Raw genomic sequence first — 21,814 nt, 5'->3', positions numbered from 1 at the left:
CAAATTATTTGAAACAAAGAAATGGACATATAATAACACTAGCTGTGCCCTGCCACGCGTTGCTGTGGCCTATAGTAAAACTTATCAAAGTTGAGGTAGATATCTGGACTATTATGAAAGAGAGGTCCCTACCTATTCCTTCCCCCTTTTCCTCCCCCTTTCTCTCTTTTCTTCCTTCTCTACCTCTTTCTTTCTTTCCTTCTTTCACTACTTGGTTTCATCCTTCTCTCTTTCCTTCATTCCGCCCCCCTTTCTTCCTTTGCCTTTCTTCCCTCCCTGTTATTGCTTCCTTCTTTCACTTTTTATTTCCTTTTATTTCACCACCATCATAACAATAACAATAATGCAATGCATTGCCTCCGGGACCTGGCACCTCTCCCATTCCCCCTAAAAGGGTCTCAGAGGAACCATAGCATCATCATCATAATAATAGAAATAACAACCTTTACCCGCCACGTGTTGCTGTGGCCAACCTTCCCTCTTTCTCTCCTTCTTTCCCTCCCTCCCTCCCTCCTTCCTTCCTTCCTTCCCATCTTTCCTTCTCCTCTTCTTTATCTCTTTCCTTCCTTCCCCCTTTTTCTTTCTCTTCTGCTGTCTCTCTTTTCTTTCCTTCCATTTTTCCTTTTCTTTCCTTTTCTTCTTCCTCTAACTTTCCTTCCTTCCCCCTTTTTCTTTACCTCCCTTTCTCTTTCTTCCTTCTTTCCTTCCTTCCTGTCTTTCCTAAATTTTGACAGGGCGGGAAGGGGCGGGGTGGGTTTGGAGGTGGCGTGAAGTAAAAGGAGGTAAGATTGGGGCAGGGGAGTGATGGAGCGTGGGGTTGCGTGTGTGTGTGCGGCAGCGGGGGGAGTGATGGAGCGTGGGGTTGCGTGTGTGTGTGCGGCGGCGGGGGGAGTGGGGTTGCGTGTGTGTGCGGCGGTGGGGGGAGTGATGGAGCGTGGGGTTGCGTGTGTGTGTGTGGCGGCGGGGGGAGTGGGGTTGCGTGTGTGTGTGTGGCGGCGGGGGGAGTGGGGTTGCGTGTGTGTGCGGCGGCAGGGGGAGTGATGGAGCGTGGGGTTGCGTGTGTGCGTGCGGCAGGGGGTGTGTGTGTGCGGGAAGCGGCGCGGCGGGGCTTGGAGTGGGCATGGTTTCTGCAGAGGGAACGTTGGCCGGAAGGCCATGTGCGCGCGCCAGGGAACTTGCGGCTGGGCGCCAATGCGCATGCTCAGTTGTTTTGCCGTTTTGTGAGTGTGTTGTTGTGTTGTTTTTCATTTTGAGTAGATATGTTTGTACCTTGGGGGTTGTGTTATGGGCACGGGGATTTTAGTTAAGTTTCGTTGGGGGATTTTTGAGTTTTGTTGTTTTGCCATTTTGTGAGTGTGTTGTTGTGTTGTTTTTCATTTTGAGTAGATATGTTTGTACCTTGTGGGTTGTGTTATGGGCATGGGAATTTTGGTTAAGTTTCGTTGGGGGTTTTTTGAGTTTTGTTTCCTCGTTGGATGCCCCTAACAAATTTATATATATAGATGAAGGGAAGAGAAAACAAGGCTGAAGAATGAGAGGAGAAGAAAAAAAGAAGAGGAAAAACCAGGAAGATACTCAGGAAGTCAACAAAGGAGTCACAACAATCTGCTCCTACTTTTATCTCTCTTTTTTTCCCTTCTTCCTTTCTTTTTTCTATTTTTTCTACTATTTTTTTCTCTGTTTCTCTTTCTCTCTTTTTAGCACTACTCTTTATCTGCACAAAATGAAAAAAAATCTTAATAAAGATGATTTTAAAAAAGAAAAAGATTGGGAACCATTGTTTCAGACCCAGGGCGTCATCAAAAAAGCACTCTTAACAGAGATTCTGCCCGTAAGGGAGAGTTGTAATTTGTCCCTCAATGCAAATGTGTTCTAATCTCTTTCCATGCTTTCTCAGCGCCGTCTTTAAATAACTTGACATTTTGAGCAGAAATATCGCCTCCCACGAAGCCCAAACCCCACTTTCTCACTGCAACAGTTTTGTTTCACTTTAGCTGCTGATTAATTAATTTTAAATCCAAATTCAGCTGATATTTCAAACGCCCACTTGTGCACAAGGATCTTCTAAAAATATCACCACATCATCTGCAAGTGTTTTTACTTTATAACTTTGACTTTTTAATATTTACTCATTCTAGTTCCAAGGAAGTCATGCTACCCCTCTTGTCTGCCTTGGTTAGACTACACCTGGAGTATTGTGTTGAATTCTGGGCACCACAACTAAAGAGAGATATTGACAAGCTGGAATGTGTCCATCGGAGGGAAACTCAAATGATCAAGGGTCTGGAGAACAAGCCCTATGAGGAGCAGCTTAAAGAGCTGGGCATGTTTAGCCTGAAGAAGAGAAGGCTGAGAGGAGACATGATAGCCATGTGTAAATATGTGAGAGGAAGTCATAGGGAGGAGGGAGCAATGGAACCATGGCTTCAACCTACAAGAAAGGAGATTCCATCTGAACATTAGGAAGAACTTCCTGACTGTGAGAGCCGTTCAGCAGTGGAACTCTCTGCCCCAGAGTGTGGTAGAGGCTCCTTCTTTGGAGGCTTTTAAACAGAGGCTGGGTGGCCATCTGTCAGGGGTGCTTTGAATGCAATTTTCCTGCTTCTTGGCAGAATGGGGTTGGACTGGATGGCCCATGGGGTCTCTTCCACCTCTATGATTCTATGTTCAGCAGTGGAACTCTCTGCCCTGGAATGTGGTAGAGGCTCCTTCTTTGGAGGCTTTTAAACAGATGCTGTATGGCCATCTGTTGGGGGTGCTTTGAATGTAATTTTCCTGCTTCTTGGCAGAATTAGGCTGGACTGGGTGACCCATGAGGTCTCTTCCACCTCTAATTCTATGTTCAGCAGTGGAACTCTCTGCCCTGGAATGTGGTCGAGGCTCCTTCTTTGGAGGCTTTTAAACAGAGGCTGGATGGCCATCTGTCGGGGGTGCTTTGAATGCAATTTTCCTGCTTCTTGGCAGAATTAGGTTGAACTGGGTGACCCATGAGGTCTCTTCCACCTCTATGATTCTATGTTCAGCAGTGGAACTCTCTGCCCTGGAGGTCTCTTCCAATGCTATGATTCTATGACAGCTTTTTCAACTCTTGTTGCTCTCTTCAATATCTCTACGGTAAAGGTAAAGTTTTCCCCCTGACATTAAGTCTAGTCATGTCCAACTCTGGGAGGTGGTGCTCATCTCCATTTCTAAGTCGAAGAGCTGGCGTCCCTAGACACCTCCAAGGTAATGTGGACAACATGACTGCATGGAGCACTGTTACCGCCCCGCAGAAGCAGTACCCATTGATCTCCTGAGATTTGCATATTTTCAAACTGCTAGGTTGCCAGAAACTGGGCCTAACAGCAGGAACCCACCCCACTCCCCAGATTCGAACTGTCCAGCAGCTAAGCAATTTTATTGGGTTTCATCCCTGACTGTACAAGTCTCTAGCCCTCAATGAGTAGCTAGCCTAGATAGATTAGAACGAGGAATTCCTTGATTCCTAACAGGTTTAACCTGCTGCGCCACCAGGAGGCCTTCAATATCTCTATCACTATTAAAAATAACACTACATCCAGTGGTTAGTCCCAATGAGAACAGATCCTCCAAAAGAGTTCAATTGTATAACTCAGTACTTTAGGTCATCCCATGAGCACAGTGGTAGCAGTAGCACAGTGAGTTGGACCACTATCATAGTCTGAGGGAAGCCTCAGTCTGCGAGAGAAGCCTCCGTGAGAGAAGGCCTCACAGTGTGAGGTAGGCCTTAGTCTGTGAAAGAAGCCTCTATGTGAGGTAGGCCTCACAGTGTGAGGTAGGCAGTCTATGAGAAGGCCTCACAGTGTGAGGTAGGCTTTAGTCTGTGAGATAAGCCTCTGGGTGAGGTAGGCCTTAGTCTCTGAGAAGGCCTCACAGTGTGAGGTAGGCTTTAGTCTGTGAGATAAGCCTCTGGGTGAGATAGGCCTCACAGTGTGAGGCAGGCCTTAGTCTGTGAGAAGGCCTCACAGTGGGAGGTAGGCCTTAGTCTGTGAGAAGGCCTCACAGTGTGAGGTAGGTTTTAGTCTGTGAGAGAAGGCTCTATGTGAGGTAGGCCTCACAGTGTGAGGTAGGCCTTAGTCTGTGAGAGAAGCCTTTATGTGAGGTAGGCCTTAGTCTGTGAGAGAAGCCTCTATGTGAAGTAGGCCTCATAGTGAGGTAGGTCTTAGTCTGTGAGAAGGGCTCACAGTGTGAGGTAGGCTTTAGTCTGTGAGATATGCCTCATAGTGTAAGGTAGGCCTCAGTCTATGAGAAGGCTGAGTTTGAGAAGGCCTGGTGTGAGAAGCTTCGGTGAGAGAAGCTCCAGGTTGAAGGCCTCCTGTGTAAAACTGTGTGTAAAGCAACTGTGTGAAGCCCCTGTGAAAGTTTGGTGTGAGAGGAGGCCCTGTGAGAGTGAAGCTAGAAGCTGTTTATCTGCATAAGAAAGAAGCTCAGTGTGGAAGCAAAGAAGGAAATATAAAGAACTGGATAATGCTGCTACTAATAAGTTACTCTACTGTACATATATGAGGAGGGTCTTTTCTTAATAATCCCAATTGCCCAATATTAATTATTTTTAATAATAATCCTCCAAAGTCAAACCCGCCAACGGAGGGACAACGGTAGTCCATGGATGTGAGAGTAATACCAACACTGTTGTACACGGTGTGCTTGTTGCGCCAATGGGGCCGTGGGGCGGGGGTGGAGGCGGCGTGAGGGGGAGGCGGGGAGGCGAGGGATAAAAACCTTTCATCCTTTTAGGATCTGTGAGGTTCCGATTGCAGATCATGGATAGCATTGCGTGCAGCTTATCTTCTTCCTCCTCGTCATCGTCGACAGAGGCAGAGCGGCTGGCAGCTAAGTGGTGGTAGTTAATAGTTACTGCTCAAAGAAAATAGTGAAAGAGGAGCATAAGAAAACAAAAACGGGTGCCGGGGTCTATAATCAAAGCTTAAAAGGACATGTTTGGAGGCAAAGGGAAGAAGGAGGTCCCGCTGGCATGGATCGGAAGGAGTCCATCATAATAAAAGTAGGCCAAAAAACCTCATTTCGCATCCAGACTAAGAGGCGGGACGACTTTAGCCACGGCTTTGCTTGTTTGATGTTTTCAGTTCAATATTATTAAATTCAATATGACATAACTACGCAGCTATGCATTAAAACGCACAAATAAATAACTCAAACTCATAAATATTTGTTGAATTCGCGAATAAAATAGCTAACCCTCTCTAATAACTATTTCTGAATTTCTTATCAAATTCAGAAATATTTCCCAATGTTTCTTCCCTCCAACCCGCTGGGCGAAAAGGCAAAGAGCGGAGGGTCTTACTGTCGCTGTGCTTGTGGCCAGGGTAAATGATCCTGAAGACGTAATCGGCCGCCATCTCCGCCATGGCTGGCATTTCGTCCAAATCCACGGACCGGTTGTAGCTGTTGCGCTTGCGAAGCTTGGGAAAGACTTTGCCCTGCGAGACAAGCGGAGCAGTCAGAAAGGATGCAAGACAACAAGCACACGTTTTCCGGTCGACACACTCAGTCCTCCCCCTCCTGATATATGGCAGAGTCTCGCCTATCTGACCTTCGCTTATCCGACAGTCTGTCTTATCCGATGCCCCCCTTTTCCCTCCAGTATTTCCCCTTCAATTAAAGGAGCACTCCCCAACTCTCCATTCCCAATAAGTTTTATTTATTTTGTATCAAAAGCATTGCATAAATTAGTATAAAATTGATAAAAATAGAAGGCACGCAGGCAGCTAAATAATTTTGACCAAAAACGGGCAACAGCAACAGCATTGTCTGTAGCCTCCAACCATTCCTCTTCTGTACATGAGGCAGGGTATAGCGGACAAGCATACAGATGTGGTTGTCTGTTCCGCAATGCTTTTGATGCAAAATAAATAAATAAGCTCTTACAAAGCCATCTTTTGAATCACTTGAAACTACTGTTGTATCTATGTATTGTCGAAGGCTTTCATGGCTGGAATCACTAGGTTCTTGTGGGCTTTTTTGGGCCATAGGGCCATGTTCTAGAGGCATTTCTCCTGACGTTTCACTACCTCTGAGGATGCTTGCCATAGATGCAGGCGAAACGTCAGGAGAAATGCCTCTAGAACATGGCCCTATAGCCCGAAAAAACCCACAAGAACCTACTGTTGTATCTCATCTCTCAATACTCTTGGATGTAGTTGAACAACCCTGGGGACTGTCACCAAACTACAATTCACATGATTACATGGTACTGAGCCACAGCAGTTATAGTGGTGTCTAACTGCGGTCATTCTACATCGTAGATGCAGCCATAGTGTATCCAGTAGGCTTGTTTGATCAAAACTCGTTTCGGATGGAGGGGTGCTGGTGGTTCGATTCTAAACTCCTGATTTTCACAGAAAAAAAAGTTCAAAACTTTTTGAAACTTCCGAGACTTCCAAATCCTTCCTTAATGGTTTGAAAGTGTTATTTCCTGTTTCATTGGGTGGTCTTTACTTTGAAAGTAATTGTTTTACTCCAGAAGCAGAGGGTGGGGGGAAACAAAAGGAGGAAATTCATCCACTCTGGTTTATAACACTTCCCAGGCTCGAGACAGAAGCAAGGGGAGAGAAGAGGGAGGAAATTCATCCACTCTGGTTTAAAACGCTTCCCAGGCTCGAGACAGAAGCGAGGGGAGAGAAGAGGGAGGAAATTCATCCACTCTGGTTTAAAACGCTTCCCAGGCTCAAGACCGAAGCGAGGAGAGAGGAGAAGGAGGAAATTCATCCACTCTGGTTTAAAACACTTCCCAGGCTTGAGACAAAAGCAAGGGGAGAGGAGAGGGAGGAAATTAATCCACTCTGGTTTAAAATGCTTCCTAGGCTTGAGCCGAGCGGGGAAACGCTGAATAATTTCCGTCTCACTTACTGCTTCGTAACAGAAATGGCGGAAAAAGCTTCGGAAGGGCAAAGGGACTTCCAGTTTCCTTAAAAACTTCTAAATCGCTTCAAAAAGCAAATCTTTCTGAATTTATTCCGAATTATGAAGATTCTGACCGAACCTAACCATGCCTAGTATCCAGATATCCTGGCAGGCGGCTACTTTCCAGCTACCATAAATGGTGGCCAGGGATAATGGGAACGATAATCCGACCGTGTCCAAAAGGTCCATATGTCAAATTTGGTGGCCTTACCTTTCCCTGTTGGGACCACAATGGAGGTTCCAGTTGTCCCCGAGGCAAGAGGCCATTTTCAAGGCAAGAGAGGAACGCAAGAAGGTGACCCCCGGGCGGGAAATGAAGCGGAGGCCTCTGGATGCCATCTTGGCTCACAAGCACCAAGGTGCCCCCACGTTCCGCTGCAGGAGGAAATTTTCAAAAGTGATAGGGTGATAGTATAGCCCTTTCAAGTATCCTTTCTGAAGGTTATTTTTAGGAGAGTAACAATGGGGCCTGAAAATACTGGAGAATGTAGGGGTGGGCTTATGAAGAAAATGGCTATTGTAAATATTTTTTAAGCAATAGATTAGAAAACATGGCCAAATCTTGAAAGGCTTACGTTGTTGATGGCAGTGGATGCAGACGATTTGGCTGAAGGGCACGATCAGGGCGTAGTCCCAGTAGATGCTGGAAACAGGGAAAGAAAGGAAATGTTATTAAAGGTCCTCTCAGATCAAAGAGCTAAAAATACCCTTAAATGGATGCAATAACTCAGCAAAAGTTGCAGTTCTATATAAGCAGGTGTGTCTGTAGCTTAGTAGCTATCAGTCTGAGGTAAACCTCAGTGGGAGAAAGGTCTCTGTCTGCGAGAAGGCCTCACAGTGTGAGGTAGGCTTTAGTCCCTGAGAGAGGGCCTCACAGTGTGAAACAGGCTTTAGTTTGTGAGAAAAGGTCTCACAGTCTGAGGTAGGCCTCAGTGTGAGAGAACGCCACAGTATGAAGAAGGCTTGGTGAGAGAAGCCCCAGGTTGAAGGCCTCGTGTGTAAAGCTGTGTGTAAAGCTGCTATGTGAAGCTCCTGAGTAATTTCGGTGTGAGAGGAGGCTCTGTGAGAGTGAAGTCGTTTATCTGCATGAGAAAGAAGCCCAGCGTGGATGCAAAGAAGGAAGTATAAAGAATTTATTTGTGTTATGAAAACCTTGTTTTTGTAAATCATGCAACCATATCATTTTGCTATAAAGAAAAGCCTCCTATGGACAGGATAACATTGGTCTGTGTGTTTTTGGTTTTTTTTATCACTTTTTGTTACTGGTAATGGGTCACGCTGCTGCTAATAAGTTACTCTGCTTACTTAAGTTACTCCTCCCCCACAAATGTACCTTTTCATTCCTATCTAGAGTTTTATCATTTTATGTCATGCATTTGGCCCACCCACTGTGTTTTATTTTCCATTATGCTATTTTGTACTGTTTATTTTACTTGATTGGTTTATTTATTTTAAAGTAATGTTGTTTTGTGTTTATATTTTATGCTGCTGTAATATATTGCTGGGCTTGGCCTCATGTAAGCTGCTCCAAGTCCCCTTTGAGGAGATGGCGGTGGGGTACAAATAAAGTTTATTATATTAATTTATTATATTATTATTTATGAGGAGGGTCTTTTGTTAATAAGCCCACTTGCCCAACATTCTTTTTTGACATTTCACCCACATCTATGGTAGGCATCCTCAGTAGTTGTGAGGTCTGTTAAGCAAAATGTCAGGAGAGAATGCTTCTGGTCATACAGCCTGGAAAACTCACAGCAAACCAACTATATTATATGCCCATAATATAAGACAGGTCCCTATTTTAGAGACCAAGCAGTGGCTTGTGCAATTTGGTTAAAAGCTTCCTTACACTGAAGTCAACAAAACTGTCCTGCAAGTAGAGCATGAACTTCTTAACAATCAAGACTCGGAACATTTAATAGTGTTTTTGTTAACTACAGTGCTCAAGCATGTAGTTTTTTAACTACAGTGCCTAAACAAGTAGGCACTGTAAAGTGGATTGTACAATTTGGTTAAAAGCCTCTTTGCACTGAAGTCAACAAAACTGTCCTGCAAGTTTCTTAACAATCAAGACTCGGAAAATTTAATAGTGTTTTTTAACTACAGTGCCCAAGCAAGTAGGCACTTTAAAGTGGCTTGTGCAATTTGGTTAAAAGCTTCCTTGCACTGAAGTCAACAAAACTGTCCTGCAAGTAGAGCATAAATTTCTTAACAATCAAGACTCGGAAAATTTAATAGTGTTTTTTAACTACAGTGCCCAATCATGTAGTTTTTTAATTACAGTACCCAAGCAAGTAGGCACTGTAAAATGGCTCGTGCAATTTGGTTAAAAGCTTCCTTGCACTGAAGTCAACAAAACTGTCCTGCAAGTAGAGCATAACAATCAAGACTCGGAAAATTTAATAATGTTTTTTAACTACAGTGCCCAAGCATGTAGTTTTTTTTAACTACAGTGCTTAAACAAGTAGGCACTGTAAAGTGGCTCGTGCAATTTGGTTAAAAGCTTCCTTGCACTGAAGTCAACAAAACTGTCCTGCAAATAGAGCATGAATTTCTTAACAATCAACACTCGGAAAATTTAATAGTGTTTTTTAACTACAGTACCCAAGCATGCACTATTGATGCTCATGCACTATTGGGACTCGTGCATTACTGGTGAAAAGCTTCCTGCATTTGGATCCACAAAGCTCCTGAGAAGAACAGATCAGGATCTCTGGCACTCTGCAGTATGATAGCAGAGGAAATTTGGCTCCAGCAACAGAACCTTACCGACACCTCGCCTTGTCATCATAGGAAAAGGAGGCTCACCTTTTCTCCAGCTCCGAAGCCCCCAGCGTCCCGTTCATGAGCTGGTTAGGGGTCCATTTGAGTGTCAAGGAGTCGGCGGTCTGGTGAAGCGAGAGGTAGCCCGGGATGACTTCCATGTCGTCTTTCTATTTGGAGATGATAAAGAAAACGCAATGTTTATTGTCCTAGCCCAAGGCCATGACAGAAAGAATTAATTCTGCTCAGAACTGAATGTTCACAGTTAAAATAAAAAGGGCAGAAGACGCCAAACAAAGGTTGTTATCGTGCTCACACAAAGAATCAAAACACTAAATCACAGATAAATGGGGAATGGGGTGGAGATGAAATGAGCACTTCGAGTCCTTCTGGCGATGTTATCTAGGCCTCTGCTTCTGACCTTTATTTGCAGCCAAAGCAAAATAAAATAAAATAAAATCTATTGAGAGTCACTCCGCAAAAACTGACCCATTTCCACAAGAGAATTCTCATTTTCATTTGTCAGCGAGGGTTTCAGAAATCGTTCTCTGGGGTCAATTTGACATGCAAAGCACAATGTCTTCCACCTGACATTGATTACAAATACTGAATCAGTTTTCCAATGGCACTTTATTATAATGCAGTAGGCATTACTTGGCATCGCAGCTCAGCAAAGGCTATTCTTAAGACTTAAGTTTGAGCAGGTATCTAGCTCTGAAATATTCTGTTTTCAATTGGGAAAAGTCTGAGATCCTAACTCAGTGTTTCTCAACCTGGGGGTCGGGAACCCTTGGGGGGGTCGTAAGGGGGTGTCAGAGAGGTCGCCAAAGACCATCAGAAAACATAGTATTTTTTGTTGGCCATGGAAGTTTGGCCCAATTCTATCATTGGTGGGGTTCAGAATGCTCTTTGATTGTAGGTGAACTACAAATCCCAGCAACTACAACTCCCAAATGTCAAGGTCTATTTTCCCCAAACTCCACCAGTGTTTACATTTGGGCATATTGAGTATCCGTGCCATGTTTGGTCCAGATCCATCATTGTTTGAGTCCACAGTGCTCTTTGGATGTAGGTGAACTACAACTCCAAAACTCAAGATCAATGCCCACCAAACCCTTCCAGTATTTTCTGTTGGTCATGGGAGTTCTGTGAGCCAAATTTGGCTCAACTCCCTCGTTGGTCGAGTTCAGAAAGCTCTTTGATTGTATGTGAACTATAAATCCCAGCAACTACAACTCCCAAATGTCAAGGTCTATTTTCCCCAAACCCCACCAGTGTTCACATGTGGGCATATTGAATATCCGTGCCAAGTTTGGTCCAGATCCATCATTGTTGGAGTCCACAGTGCTCTACGGATGTAGGCGAACTACAACTCCAAAATTCAAGGTTAATGCTCACAAAACCCTTCCAGTATTTTCTGTTGGTGATGGGAATTCTCTGTGCTAAGTTAGGTTCAATTCCAGCTTTGGTAAAGTTCAGAAAGCTCTTTGATTGTATGTGAACTATAAATCCCAGCAACTACAACTCCAAAATGTCAAGGTCTATTTTCCCCAAACTCCACCAGTGTTTACATTTGGGCATTTTGTGTATCCATGCCAAGTTTGGTCCAGATCCATCATTGTTTGAGTCCACAGTGCTCTCCGGATGTAGGTGAACTACAACTCCAAAATTCAAGGCCAATGCCCACCAAACCCTCCCAGTATTTTCTGTTGGTCATAGGAGTTCTGTGAGCCAAGTTAGGTTCAATTCTATCTTTGGTAGAGTTTAGAAAGCTCTGTGATTGTAGGTGAACTATAAATCCCAGCAACTACAACTCCCAAATGTCAAGGTCTATTTCCCCCAAACTCCACCAGTGTTCACATTTGGGTATATTGAGTATTCGTGCCAAGTTTGGTCGAGATCCATCATTGTTTGAGTCCTGATTGTAGATCCCATCGTGAATCAATCCAAACTAGCCATTCTCTTATATTCATATTCATAAGATGCTCTCTTCTTCCTGCTGTTTACCTTATTCCCCTTGCATGTAGAAATTAGGAGCTTTAGGCTCAAGTTACAGTAACAACTATATGTTGCCATTTCACTGCATTATTTTCTGTGTTTGCCAATATGTAAACAAGCACAAAGCCTATATACGAGGGTTGAATGAAAAGTAATGCCTCCACCTTCATAACTCCTCAACAGATGGCAGTTCTGGTATGCGGCAGGTACTGGCTTGTTCAGTAGACTCTCCTCTACAGTTCCATTTTGGCAGGAACCCTTTGCATTGAACGGTTGTGTTGTTAAAGTGCGAAGTATGGAACCCTGCACAGACAGTCGGTCAATGCGACTTAAGCAACGTGGAGCCACTGAATTCTTGACAGCAGAAGGTGTCACCCCAAAGGAGATTGATTCAGCAGAGAATGCAAGCTGTTTATGGGAATTGTGTTGATGTGAGTACTGTTGGGAACAGTAAGCATCGTTGGGAGAGTAAGTTTAAAGATGTTGAGGTAGGAACATCTGACTTGTGTGACAAAGAAAGAGTTGGACGTCCTGTGACAGCAACCACCGAGTTTCACAAGCAAAAGGTTGACAGATTGCTTCAGGACGATCGTCGTATCACTCAGAGAGAAATTTCAACCACAATCGGCATTTCAGAGGAATGTGTGGGTCACATTATTGCTTTGCTTGGCTATTGTGCCAATAGGTTGCGGAAACAGAGTGTCGACTTCTTCTGTGACGGCTTCAGAAGACTCGTTCATTGTTGGCAGAAATGTATCCAATTGTCTGGTGATTATATGGAAAAGTGAATAGGTAAAGGTAAAGGTTTTCCCCTTGACATGAAATCCAGTTGTGTCCGACTCTGGAGTGTGGTGCTCATCTCCATTTCTAAGCCAAAGAGCCGGCGTTGTCCATAGACACCTCCAAGGTCATGTGGCCGACATGTCTGCATGGACCGCCCTTACCTTCCCGCCAGAGCGGTACCTATTGATCTACTCACATTTGCATGTTTTCGAACTGCTAGGTTGGCAGAAGCTAGGGCTAACAGGAGGAGCTCAAGCCGCTCCCCGGATATGAACTTTTGGTAAGCAAGTTCAGCAGCTCAGTGGTTTAACCCACTGCGTTACCCAGGGCTCAGATGTCCTAGTCACCCCCAAACCAGATCAACAATTGGGTCGCACCGTTTACTGAAAACCTACACACGCTGATAGATACCTACATAAAAACAAAGGATTTGCCCAGGCGGTGAAAAGCCGCACCTTGAAAACTGCTAGGTCATTAAATGCTAATCAAGGTGGCCAATTGCAACATTCACACCTAGCTTCAACAGACAAGAGTTCTTTCTCCCACCTCCCAACAAAGGATTCCCCCAGGCAGGATGCAGCCAGGCTTTGAAGCTGCAAGGCCATTCAATGCGAATCAAGGTAGCGAATTGCAACATTCACACCTACCTCCAACAGACAAGAGTTATTTCTCCCACCTCCCAACAAAGGATTTGAACTGCTAGGTTGGCAGAAGCTAGGGCTGACAACGGAAGCTCACGCCGCTCCCTGGAATCGAACCTGTGACCTTTTGGTCAACAAGCTCAGCACTTTAACCCATTGCGCCAGTGGACAAGTGAATAGTGGTAGTTAAAGCGCACATTCTAGTTTGATTTATTAAAATATTCCCATCCAAACCAAAGTAACGAAGGTGGAGGCATTACTTTTCATTCAACCCTCGTATATACCTCTTATCTATGTCAGTGTTTCTTGCCGAAGAGCAAGGCTTCGGGAATGTGTCCAGCAAGCTTTGAAAGGCTCTGTGAATACTAAGATGCCAACGCCGGGGTCTCCGTGACCCAGCGGCTGGTTCGATGTAAACGCAAGTGGCATTTTGCTTCTCTTTCATTGACTCACACTCAATGGGTGACTCATCTCCCCTTTCATCGCCTCATCCCCATCCCGTTGTGTGACTCATGTCCTCCAACGATTCTGCTTATCGATGTCCGGCTCCTCACATTACTTCCGATGCGTTCCAGTCGGACTGGACTTAATATTCCAGCCTGGAAAAGGAATCGTGATCCGGCTAATGGGATGAGTGATATCCTCCCACTTGCAACACTTGCCGCGCGTAAATGATCAAGAAAACCCTTGCAAATCGGCACACTTCAAACTCCTCTCCAAATGACACCCATTGACACAACTTTGTGTAGGAGGAAAAAGTTGAAATTGGGTCAATCTTGCAATTCTATGGGCAGATCTACACTGTAGAACAGATGCAGCTTGACATTAGCTTCATGCAATAGAATCATGGGAGTTGTAGTTACAAGGTGCGTTGCTGCCAAAAAGTGCCGAATTAGAAATCTAATCTAGAAAATTAGAAATTAGAAGCAGTAGAAACCCTTTTGTAAGCGGAACGCTGAGCTGCCGGGTTTGTTTACATCTTTCTCCCACTGAGGCCTTCTCACACTGAGGGCTCTCTCTGATGCCTCTCTCACACTGAGGTCTTCTTCTACCGAGGCCTAGAAATGCTTCCCAAAGCATTCTCTCCTGATGTTTCGCCTGCATCTATGGCAGAGGTTGTGAGGACTGTTGGAAACTAGGAAAGTGGGGTTTATATATCTGTGGAATGATGTCCAGAGTGGGAGAAAGAACTCTTGTCTGCTGGAGGCATGTGTGAATGTTGCCATTGGCCACCCTAATTAGCATGAATGAACCAACCAGGCTTTGAAGCTACAAGGCCATTCAATGCTAATCAATTGCAAATCAGGACAGTAAATAGAAGGGCAACACTCAAAAAACAGGGGAATTCAAGACAAGAATCGATCAGGGCCAGCGAACACCTCCCAACAAAGGATCCCACTGGCAGCAACCAGCCAGGCGTTGATGCTGCAAGGCCATTCAATGTTAATCAAGGTGGCCAATTGCAACATTTCCACGTGCTTCAAGCAGACAAGAGATTTTTCTCCCACCCTGGACATTATTCTACAGATATATGAACCAAACTTGCCTAGTTTCCAACAGACCTCACAACCTCTGAGAATGCCTGCCATAGATTTGGGTTAAACGTCAGGAGAGAATGCTTCTGGAACTTCATAGAGCTCAGAAAACTCACAGCAACTCAGTGATTCCAGCCAGGAAAAACTTCGACAACACAAATGGGGCACCATATATAGGGAAGGATATATGGGGTGGAAAGATCTTTTGTTTCCTGCTTTGTCTCTCCAAGCAGCTCACAATAATTTTGTGTTTAATTTTTCGTTCGTTTTATATTTTATTTCGTTGTGTTGTTTTTGGGCTCGGCCTCATGTTAGCTGCCCCGAGTCCCCATTGGGGAGATGGTGGCAGGGTATAAATAAATATTATTAATTATTAATTATTATTTGAAACACAACAAGATGAGTCCACAGCAGACACTCTGCTGGCTGTTGAATTGGATCACACATCAGACACTTCCCAATAATAATAATAATAATAATAATAATAATAATAATAATAAACAATTAAAGACCTAAACACATACGTACAAACATTACCATTAAATATTAACAGTTAAAACCTTAAAAGAGACTTAAAAAAAATGAAAGTTATGTCTAAATTTGCCAAAGGGAAAAGTAGTTTGGGAGAGGGAGGATTCCCTTTGCCCAGCCCACTTTGCATTGCCATCTGTGATGTGTCAAACCCCCAAGTTGTTTTCCTCCCACTCTGAAACGTCACTGATTGTGAAACGCAAGATCAAACCATGTGCCAACGCATCTGCTGCAGGGAATGCTATATATGTGAATGATGATGAAGTATCAACCCCCGTCCAGCCACCCCCGGTAGCTCCAGATGCTTTGATGAAATGTTTAGGGACATCCCCGGATCATGAAACGCTTACTGGCTGGACCATGACATTGTTCTTCCCATAGAGCAAATGCGTCCTTGAGTTCTGGTGCAGCGACTCCACGTAATCCCTGGCCGAAGCGGCAAAGCGGTCCTCCGACATGCTCCCACTGGAGTGCCGTTTCCGGATCTGAACACACAAGAATCTAATGTCAGTATGGAGATGTAATAGAACAACCAATATTTACACTACCAGATGGGACAGAGAGTTTCACCTATGCTGACGATCGTGCCATCACTGCTCAAGCAGGGAGCTTTGAAAGGGTTGAACAAAAGCTCTCTGAAGCTTTAGGTGCTCTTACTGCTTATTACAGGGGAAACCAGCTGATTCCTAATCCATCATATGTGTATGTGTAGCGAATTTGGCTCGTCTTAGAAAGTTAGGAAGTGATCTACCTTAAAGGGCCGGCATGTGAGCAGCCATTTTGTGGTGTCCAGAGAACAATAGCACCAGCGGGGAAGTTATTTGCATGCAAGCGACCTGATTGATCGGATGCAAATGAGCGGGTGCCAGGATTTTGTAATCAGCAAGCATTTGAACCTCTGTAACCACTATGCTTTTACCACAAGAATGCTACAAATAAACTAAGTTACTGTTTAATTTCTCCATATACCTCTAACTTGAGAAGTCATAAAAAGAGGAAGAAGAGTTAAACAATCTCTCTTTCCTGAGTGTCATATTTGCTCAGGCTGGCAGCCTGCCCCCTCTTGATCGTTTTGCATTTCTGTAATCAGCAAGCATTTGAACCTCTGTAACCACTACGCTTTTACCACAAGAATGCTACAAATAAACTAAGTTATGGTTTCATTTCGAACAAAGCCTCTCTCTCCATATATCACCTCTAACTTGAGAAGTCATAAAAGGAGGAAGAAGAGTTAAACAATCTCTTTTTCCTGAGTGTCATGTTTGCTCAGGCTGGCAGTCTGCCCCCTCTTGATCATTTTGCATTTCTGGTTAGATAAACAAATAAGTGGTGCCAGGATTTGAAAAATGGCAGAGGCAAGGATGACAGTTGAAGAAACCCAACTGAACATTCTGGTGTGGTTGGTCAGAGATTGAGGGAGAGAGGACGTTAGCTGAGAAGCAGCTGGAAAATCAGATAGAGGAAAAAGTTAAAGATAGTTTGAAACCTGTTTTATGTATTAGTATAACAGTCCTTTTGGGAAGAAAGGAAAGATTGAATGAAACTCATACTGAAACGTTATTTTGTAATCAGCAAGCATTTGAACCTCTGTAACCACTACGCTTTTACCACAAGAATGCTACAAATAAACTAAGTTACGGTTTCATTTCAAACAAATGCCTCTCTCTCCATATATCACCTCTAACTTGAGAAGTCACAAAAGGAGGAAGAAGAGTTAAACAATCTTTTATTCCTGAGTGTCATATTTGCTCAGGCTGGCAGCTTGACCGTTTTGCATTTCTGGTTAGATAAACAAATAAGTGATCTCTTCCGCTACACCACAAGTTAGAGTGCCTCAAAGTGTGCTTTTCACCTTAAGAACAGACAAGCATCTTGAGCTCTGAGGATTACCTGGGAAGGAATACCACTGGAGCATTGCAGCACACCAAAAATTTTTAAAACATAGTTTAAAAAAATTATAACTATACTCTAAATTCGCTTCTGACATGATAAATAAACCAACATATATATTCATGTATAAGTCAGACGCCTACCCCAGAGAACAAGATCAAAATATTTGTATATAAGTGTAGATTTTAAATTGTATTTAAATGCTTTTACATGTCAGGCGCTTTGACTCTCCTTGTGGACAGAAAAAATGGGGTATGAATAATAATAATAATAATAATAATAATAATAATAATAATAATAATAATAATCAGTGTCCTCTAGAGCCAGGGAAGTCATGCTCCCCATACTTGGAATATTGTGTCCAATTCTGGGCACCACAATTGAAGAGAGACGTTGACAAGCTGGAATGTGTCCAGAGGAGGGCGACTCAAATGATCAAAGGTCAGGAGAACAAGCCCTATGACGAGCAGCTTAAAGACCTGGGCATTTTTAGCCTGAAGCAATGCCATTAATTGCTAATCAAAGGCTGAGAGGAGACATGATATCCAGGTATAAGTATGTGAGAGGAAGTCATTCCTTGAGGGCCTGACATCACAGTGTCGAAGAAATATTAGAAAATGAAACTGACTCTAAGGAGAAGTCAGGGACTTACTCCCAGCGCTGGACGTTTGGAGGGGGAGTCTTGCCGGCCGTGAGCGCCATGGATTCGGTGCCGTTGGACCAACTCATCCGCTGAAGGGTCCGTCCAGAAGTGGTCGGCGGTTTTGAGCTTTGTGTATTCAAGGGCACAAGGTCCAACTGAAAATGGAAATGAAAATAATCACCTCCTAGTAAAGGCTTCCCCCAGGCAGGAAGCAGCCTGACCTTGACACTGCAAGGCCATTAATTGCTAATCAAGGTGACCAATTGCAACATTCACACTTGCCTCCAACAGACAAGAGTTCTTTCTCTCACCCAGGACATCATCCCACAGGGATATAAACCCCGCTTGCCTAGTTTCCAACAGACCTCACAACCTCTGAGGATGCCTGCCGTAGATGCAGGTGAAATGTCAGGAGAGAATGCTTCTGGAACATGGCCAGACAGCCCAGAAAATTTAGAGCAACCCGGAAATGAAAAGATAACAAGGGCATACTGGTGGTTTAGCAACCCACAATTGCCCTTGTCTGGGTGAACTGGTTAGGGGTATTTAAAAAACTCTAAAATCAGGATAGTAAATAAAGGTACTGCTTATACGAGTAGGCTATTTTATGAGGCCATAAAAATCTCCAGCAAGCATGCAAAGAATGACGAAGTACTTCATCAGTGTCACAAGTGGACGGTCAAGTGACAGCTCCCCTGGTGGCCAGAATACCCTCATGAAAAGCTGGAATGTTAAATAGCCTCTGAGTGTCTGTCTTTATATGTTGTGTGTGTATGGCATTGAATGTCTGCCATGTATATGTACATTGTAATCCGCTCTGAGTCCCCTGCGGGGTGAGAAGGGCGGAATATAAATACTGTAAATAATAAATAAATAAAAAAAGAGCAACACTCATAAAACATTCCGGACAAGAAACAATCAGGGCCAGCTAACACCCCCAACAAAGGATTCCCCCCAAGTTGTAAGCAGCCCGGCTTTGAAGCTACAAGACTATTCAATGCTAATTAAGGTGGCCAATTGAAACATTCACACATACCTCAAGCAGGCAAGAGTTCTTTCTCCCACCCTGGGCATTATTTCACAGATATATAAGCTCCACTTGCCTAGTTTCCAACAGACCTCATAATCTCTGAGGATGACTGCCATTGATGAAACATCAAAGGAGAAACATCAGGAGAGAATGCTTCAGGAAGCATTCCTAGGCGTCAGTATAAGAAGGCCTCACTGTTAGTTTACCTCAGTGTGAGAGAGGCATCAGAGAGAGCCCTCAGTGTGAGAAGGCCTCAGTGGGAGAAAGATGTAAGCAAACCCGGCAGCTCAGCGTTCCATTTACAAAAGGGTTTCTGCAATGTCAGGAGAGAATGCTTCGGGAAGCATTCCTAGGCCTCAGTATAAGAAGATCTCAGTGTTAGTTCACCTCAGTGTGAGAGAGGTATCAGAGAGAGCCCTCAGTGTGAGAAGGCCTTGGTGGGAGAAAGATGTAAGCAAACCCGGCAGCTCAGCGTTCCACTTACAAAAGGGTTTCCGCAACGTCAGGAGAGAATGCTTCGGGAAGCATTCCTAGGCGTCAGTATAAGAAGACCTCAGTGTTAGTTCACCTCAGTGTAAGAGAGGCATCAGAGAGAGCCCTCAGTGGGAGAAGGCCTCAGTGGGAGAAAGATGTAAGCAAACCCGGCAGCTCAGCGTTCCACTTACAAAAGGGTTCTGCAACATCAGGAGAGAATGCTTCGGGAAGCATTCCTAGGCCTCAGTATAAGAAGACCTCAGTGTTCGTTCACCTCAGTGTGAGAAAGGCATCAGAGAGAGCCCTCAGTGTGAGAAGGCCTCAGTGGGAGAAAGATGTAAGCAAACTGGGCAGCTCAACGTTCCACTTACAAAAGGGTTTCTACTGCTTCTTCTGCAAGCAGGACTTGCAGTATCTCTCCAGCTCTCGCAACGTGGTGGGCTTCAGCCCAGAAAACTTATAGCAACCCAAAAATGAAAAGGTAACATGGGCATATTTGTGGTTTAGCAACCCACCATTGTCCTTGTCTGGGTAAACTGGTTAGGGGTAGCTTACAATGTCTTTGTTCAAAGGGCTCCATAGATTGCCAAGCCCTAGGGTGGATCTACACTGTGGAATGAATGCAGTTTGACACTGCTTCAACTGCCCAGGCTCAGTGCTATGGAACCCTGGGAGTTGTAGTTTTGCAAGGACTTTAGCCTTCTCTAGGGTCTCACCAAACTACGACTCCCAAGTGGTGTCAATCAGTGGGGACGCACCCTTCCTTTCCATCCTCCGCTTTCAAATTGCGTGGCATTCCTGAGTCATATTCAACATTTCCTGCAAACGTCTTTGACAAGCCATGTGGGGACTGTCACAACACACACATACACAACCTGTGTTTCCAGAGATACTTACCCAGGAGGCATGCCAAGATGGGCCCACAGACCGGATCTGCCAAGAGAGCTTCTTTCTCATAATATTTGCTGGAAGAGACCAAACAAAAACAACGCTAAAGGAAAAACAACAGACGTGCCACAATGCATCCAAAAACAGGGCCATTGTCCTCGGAAAGCAAAACAGAGGTCATTGTGAATGGAGTGCAAGTGAAAACAGCTAACCATGTTGGATTTTTAAAAATGCCCTCCTTCCAAATGCCACGACCCCTTAATACAGTTCCACGTGTTGTGGTGACCCCCAAGCATAACATTACTGTCATTTTGCTACTGTTACGAACTGCAATGTAAATATCTGATATGCAGGATGGATTTTCATTCACTGGACCAAATTTGGCACAAATACCCAATACACCCACATTTGAATACTGGTAGGTTTGGGGTGGGGGGATTGTTTTCGTCATTTGGGAATTGTAGTTTCTGGGATTTATATTTCACCTACAGTCAAAGAGCATTGGGAGGGATAGCCAATACTCCAGAGGACAGGAGCAGGATTCAAAACAATCTTGACAGACTAGAGAGATGAATGGCCAAAACGAACAAAATGAAGTTCAACTTTGACAAATGCAGGATACTCCACTTAGGCAGAAAAAACGAAATGCAAAGATACAGAATGGAGGACAATGCCTGGCTCGAGAGCAGTATGTGTGAAAAAGATCTTGGAGTCCTCATGGACAACAAGTTAAACATGAGCCAACAATGTGATGTGGCGGCAAAAAAAGCCAATGGGGTTTTGGCCTGCATCAATAGGAGCATAGTGTCTAGATCCAGGGAAGTCATGCTCCCCATGCTCTATTCCGCTTTGGTTAGACCACACCTGGAATATTGTGTCCAATTCTGGGCACCACAATTGAAGGGAGATGTTGACAAGCTGGAATGCGTCCAGAGGAGGGCGACTCAAATGATCAAGGGTCTAGAGAACAAGCCCTATGAGGAGCGGCTCAAGGAGCTGGGCATGTTTAGCCTGAAGAAGAGAAGGCTGAGAGGAGATATGATAGCCATGTATAAATATGTGAGAGGAAGCCACAGGGAGGAGGGAGCAAGCTTGTTTTCTGCTTCCTTGGAGACTAGGACGCGGAACAATGGCTTCAAACTACAAGAGAGGAGATTCCATCTGAACATGAGGAAGAACTTCCCGACTGTGAGCGCTGTTCAGCAGTGGAACTCTCTGCCTCAGAGTGTGGTGGAGGCCCCTTCTTTGGAAGCTTTTAAACAGAGGCTGGATGGCCATCTGTCAGGGGTGATTTGAATGCAATATTCCTGCTTCTTGGCAGAATGGGGTTGGACTGGATGGCCAATGAGGTCTCTTCCATATTTTCACTTTTATTATGTGGATAGATAGATAGATATAGATTTGGATTTAAATTTCATTTGCAGATAATCTAATAAAAATATTTTTCAAAGAGGATCACTCTCAGCGAGCGTTCTGTGAGAGTCTGCCCAAAGTTTAGGAAAGATGCACTGTTTGGATCTTTGAAAAAGGGTGGGATGATGCCGTAAAGCCGCTAGATGGGGCACCGGTGCCATTCCCAAAGCCTTTCTCGGTATGAGAAGAGTGAATAAGTGATGTCATTCCTCCAACCCTGCTTCGGAAAAAAAAATCAGGAGAGATGGACCACACCGACATCTCTAGATAGATGGATAGATAG

General features: G+C 44.3%; 1 protein-coding gene across 3 annotated transcripts in view; it reads right to left on the bottom strand.

The window, feature by feature from the left end:
• The window catches only part of SGSM2 (small G protein signaling modulator 2), a 100,376-nt gene that overhangs the window by 33,812 nt on the left and 44,750 nt on the right, over nt 1-21,814 (bottom strand). For 2 of the 3 annotated variants that reach the window (XM_060756965.2, XM_060756964.2), the window contains exons 5-12: nt 20,128-20,195; nt 17,736-17,881; nt 15,544-15,678; nt 9,751-9,875; nt 7,518-7,585; nt 7,154-7,317; nt 5,324-5,459; nt 4,741-4,875 (exon numbers count right to left, since the gene is read on the bottom strand). In XM_060756965.2, the coding sequence (XP_060612948.2) occupies nt 4,741-4,875; nt 5,324-5,459; nt 7,154-7,317; nt 7,518-7,585; nt 9,751-9,875; nt 15,544-15,678; nt 17,736-17,881; nt 20,128-20,195 (977 nt within the window). The remainder of the gene's footprint in view (nt 1-4,740; nt 4,876-5,323; nt 5,460-7,153; nt 7,318-7,517; nt 7,586-9,750; nt 9,876-15,543; nt 15,679-17,735; nt 17,882-20,127; nt 20,196-21,814) is intronic. The other variant, XM_060756966.2, reaches the window with a different exon arrangement.

Source organism: Anolis sagrei, chromosome 11 (genome assembly GCF_037176765.1).
Source record: "Anolis sagrei isolate rAnoSag1 chromosome 11, rAnoSag1.mat, whole genome shotgun sequence".
NCBI classification, from domain to species: Eukaryota; Metazoa; Chordata; class Lepidosauria; order Squamata; family Dactyloidae; genus Anolis; species Anolis sagrei.
The sequence above is the reverse complement of the archived record's forward strand: the minus strand, read 5'-3'. Positions and strand labels throughout refer to the sequence as shown.